At 32.6% G+C, this 4,660-nt stretch overlaps 1 protein-coding gene across 1 annotated transcript; it reads right to left on the bottom strand.

Moving 5' to 3' along the window:
- Positions 1–1,521: 1,521 nt before the first annotated feature.
- LOC139903997 (chitinase CLP-like) lies at positions 1,522–3,041 on the bottom strand. Its single transcript, XM_071885931.1, has 2 exons — positions 2,663–3,041; positions 1,522–2,488 (listed from the first exon to the last, which is right to left on the bottom strand). The coding sequence occupies exons 1-2, from the start codon at positions 3,039–3,041 to the stop codon at positions 1,557–1,559; spliced, it is 1,311 nt and encodes a 436-aa protein (XP_071742032.1). The 3' UTR covers positions 1,522–1,556.
- Between the last annotated feature and the right edge of the window lie 1,619 nt (positions 3,042–4,660).

The raw sequence follows: 4,660 nt of genomic DNA, 5'->3' as shown, positions 1-4,660 counted from the left end.
TATATATATATATATATATATATATATATATATATATATATATATATATATATATATATATATATATATATATATATATATATATATATATATATATATATATAAGTTAACCGAAACCGGAGTTCCAAACTCCGGTTACAGACAGCAGTCAGAAAAGCTGCCAGCCCGTGATTGCAAACTCCGGCTAGGTCATTCTGGTGCACTGGTCAGCATACGAGCATCATTTATATGAGAGAGGACAGAAACCGGAGTTCCAAACTCCGGTTTGTTGTGAAATGGTGAAAACCGGTGTTCTAAACTCCGGAAATACCATGATTGTAAATCTGATACAAACATTTCGATTTTTGCAACTTTTGAATGAATTAATACTATTTAAAAAAAATCGTCAAAATGACGAAAACACCTTTTTTTCTTTTCAGGAAAGCCTCATTTGCTACACTACATGTCGTCTTTTGTTTCATAATAATGAAGTAGCCAACCATGTAATCGTTGACTCCCGTGTTAGGGATGAGGTACCTCTTCGTATCAAAGATTCAAAACTTAGTTACCTTTGAAGATCCGAAAAATGAACATGAAATATAAAGTTAGAAAACATCCGAGTTTTGAATCCTCAAGTGTTTGGGGGCTTTTAAGTTTACTAGCTAGTCATGTGCTTCTTTTCGTGAATGAGTCTTCCAAAAACAACATACTCCGTACTAGCTTATGTTATTGTTTTTTCCATTTAAAGTTAAAAATATGCGATATACTTTGACTTTTTTAGATTGTAAGCTATATAACTCATAATATATGAATGTAGATCATAAACATTTAAAATCGTGTGTTAATGTAAACGAATAAAACTTATTAAACCGATACAAAAATACGTGCCGACGTGTCATTCAATGTGTAGCTGACATGTCATTACATGCAGTATCGAGATTTTATGTATTTAATCTCCCTTTTACAACCGATTTTATTTCAGTAAAAATAGGGTTAAAGTTACAAATTGACCATATACTTTAAAACATTTGTTCCATTGTAGACTACATACCCCATAAAGTACTAGTGTAGGTAGTAAATTTTGAAAACATGTGTTACTGTACATAAAAAATAAAATATGAAAATATAGAACCATTTCCATGATATCTTAAAATAAAAATAAAAATTAAAAATGTCACATAAATATTTTAGTACCGGTCCATCCGATAAACATGTCACGTTTTGTTTATATGGATACAAGATTTAAAAGTTTATAACTTACACTAATATACTTTTTGTGGTATATATCGTAAATAGAACAAAAGTGAAAATGTTATGGACTATTTATAGTTTTAACCTTTTTTACTCTATAAAAACTTACAACTTTTATTACCAGTTAAACTCAGATGTCAGATGAAGTTGACGCATTACAATTAAACGGTAAACATTGAACATGAAGTTCATTATTACGAAAACAAACATATTACATATAGTACTATACTTTTATATAGATATAGATATAGATATAGATATAGATATAGATATAGATATAATTCATTCAATTCCTTGTTAAATTATTCAAACAATTTCAACTCATACTACGAGTATATTGAAGTGAAGTTGAAATTTGAACATGAAGTCTTCTTCTTTAGCAACGAGGAACTAAACCCAAAAGTCGAATTCTCCACATTAAACATCACAAAGTTGTCCTCAAACTGAAAAGTCCCAATCACAATTGCAGGCTCACTCGTAGCACCACCATCAACAAACGCAAGGCACGCAACGTCTTTTGTCATTTGCTTCATGGAATTAGCCGTGGATACAGTCCATTTCGACCCACCCTCGAGACCGAAATCAATGTCAGGTACTTTTACTCCAACTTTCGTATCATTGCTAGACGCCTTGTAACAAAGACCAAATGGTGCGATAGGATTTGCTGAAGGGATTCGTTTTGTTACCGATGAAAACCTTTTAACCACACTATTATAAATGTCTGTTCTAAGAGTTGTGTAAGGATCGATTGTACTTAGCTTGGTAGTGGCATTCACGGTAATATTAATAGATCTCTTTTTAATAACAATGCTATTCACACCGATAAAGTATCCAAAAGAACCTGGACGTTTTAGCAACGGTGTATAAGAAAGATAACTCCTTACATCAACATTTGATTGAGGAGAAAGGTAATATGAACCACTTCCATAAAATAGAGCCCCTGGAGTGGATAACGTGCTAGGCAAACATAAAGCTAGTACATATTTAAGGGGTGCAGATAAATAAGCCGGTGACGCGTGCTTAGAGGTTGAAAACGCCATGACACCACTAACGTCCTTGGGGAACGATTGAAAAGACGAAGAAGGAGCACACCCAACGACAGGGATTATATCATAATATTCATCAACAAGAGTATTTCTTCCGTTACTTGTGTTAAATGTGAATGAGTCGAAAGTGAGTTCGGCTTGATAACATGATCCTGTAATGGGGTCTACCACACGGACAGAACATTTACAATATCCACTAGGTGGACCATAATCTCCACCATAATCGCCACCAGGTGGACCAGGTGGCCCATAATAACCAGGTGGACCATAATATCCATTAGGTGGACCAGGTGGAGCATAATATCCACCGGGTGGACTAGGTGGACCATAATATCCGCCAGGTGGACGAGGTGGACCATAATATCCGCCAGGTGGACTAGGTGGACCAGGTGGTGTGGGATTGTCATTATAATTAACCGGTGAGCAATTAGGACTCTTGTATGCGTATTCACCGCGGACATCAACACATTGGTATTCGTCACAGTCAACAGGAGTTTCACAACGGTCGTAATTACACTGGGTTTGAGATGTTCTCCAATCGAAGATGCAGTCATGCCATGTGAAAGGAGCATCGATGTCTATAAGGTGTTTTGCAAGGTTATACTCCGCTGTCATTACGTCAACGCTATAGAGAGGCTTAGATGCATCGATATGTTTATTAACTGTGGCAGCTACGATACTCATGTAAGGTGGTTTAGCTATTGCATTTTGTTGGTGGGAGAATAAAGCTAGAATGAAAAAGGTTAGTTGTATGATGGAATTCATCTTTGAATGTTGGTATGTTATGGTCAATTGTATTTTTTGAATAGACATCAACCAAGTTTATATAGGTATTTCTTACATTGTCATGGTACCTATTTTTAAACTACTCTAAAGTCTTGTGCAAATTGAAACTTCTAATATAATTAAAGTAGATTTATATAAACATATGAATAAAAACAGTGGATATTTGGGCTGTCAACGGTCAAGAAGGTATACGCGAAGCAAGGTGAATGGCAACGTATGTAAAGGCCGAACAAGTTGGTTACACCGCTTCCATTCATGACATAATTTCTTTTTATAATTATCACATTAACGCTACGTTAATATTTCCTTTCTCTTACTGAAGAATAACATATCAATATCAATACCATCAATGACATCTTTTCTTAACCATCAAATTAATTTATTTGAGCAGAGTACAAATATTAAAACACAATATACAACAAATTTAAACAATGTGAGGTTAGAGTCTGTTATTAAATATGTTATTTCATGACGTTTTAGATGGCATGAATAACACACCAATAGCTAGACAATGTTACTGATGTTATACTTGACAGAAGTCAATGACGATGAAATGGCGTAGTGATGCAGATGATCTGAGTATGTGAAAAGCAGTAAATATGCTTTTGTGTATACGCACTATAGTACTAAGTATAAAATAAAATGAAGAATGATAAGCATAGACTTAAATGTTACATTTAAGCATTTATTGCAAATTGTTAATATTTCATACCTTTCATATTTAAATTAAGAGGGTCCATTTAATTAGATAAATATGTAGTTTTATATTAGAAAGATTAACTTTACGATTAATGCTTGACTATAAGTCTAAGCTATGATTATCATTTTTCTAACAAAATTATTTATTTGGTCACCAGTAGAAACAGTACAATTGAAACAACAACTATTCAAAGTCGTGCATTTTTAGCAAGTTTATGTTACATTAGTAATTAATTATTAATTAAAACTACTAATAATAATAATAATAATAATAATAATAATAATAATAATAATAATAATAATAATAATAATAATAATAATAATAATAATAATAATAATAATAATAATAATAATAATAATAATAATAATAATAATAATATTATTATTATTATTATTATTATTATTATTATTATTATTATTATTATTATTATTATTATTATTATTATTATAATCAAAATCATAAGCAGGAAGCTCATTAATATTGAGGTTATAAGTGCGAGTTCTTTCGTGGACAATATATATTACTCGTGCGCCTAGCTCGGTGAAATCTGAGGTAGCGTAACATTTTGCGTTCGAACCTCATGGGAGATCTTCGCTGTGATGCTCCGTACAAAACCATCGTGTACGAATCATCAACAATAGGATCATTACAAGGTTAAGTACTATATGCTGTAATAAAAGAAGTTGCATTCACGATAAAAGATGACGTCATAACCGACGTCAATTGTTTTACACCAACAGTATGCTTCTACGAATAGCAAGCATGAATAAATGTATGTGACCCTTAGGTCGTTACAAAACATAGTTTCAAATGTATTAAAGTTTGAATGCAAGATAAACAGTTCATGCGGTGATAACACTAGAGCAGCGAGTGTCTACGGCAAGACTAGCACGACAGC

This window comes from Rutidosis leptorrhynchoides, chromosome 4 (genome assembly GCF_046630445.1).
Source record: "Rutidosis leptorrhynchoides isolate AG116_Rl617_1_P2 chromosome 4, CSIRO_AGI_Rlap_v1, whole genome shotgun sequence".
NCBI classification, from domain to species: Eukaryota; Viridiplantae; Streptophyta; class Magnoliopsida; order Asterales; family Asteraceae; genus Rutidosis; species Rutidosis leptorrhynchoides.
This window is presented reverse-complemented; position numbering and strand designations above follow the sequence as displayed.

Coding starts and splice junctions, on each gene's coding strand:
- LOC139903997 (XM_071885931.1), bottom strand. CDS start 3,041: ATGAATTCCATCATACAACTAACCTTTTTCATTCTAGCTTTATTCTCC. Junction 2,489..2,662: donor TGACAATCCCACACCACCTG/GTCCACCTAGTC, acceptor ATTATGGTGGAG/ATTATGGTCCACCTAGTGGA.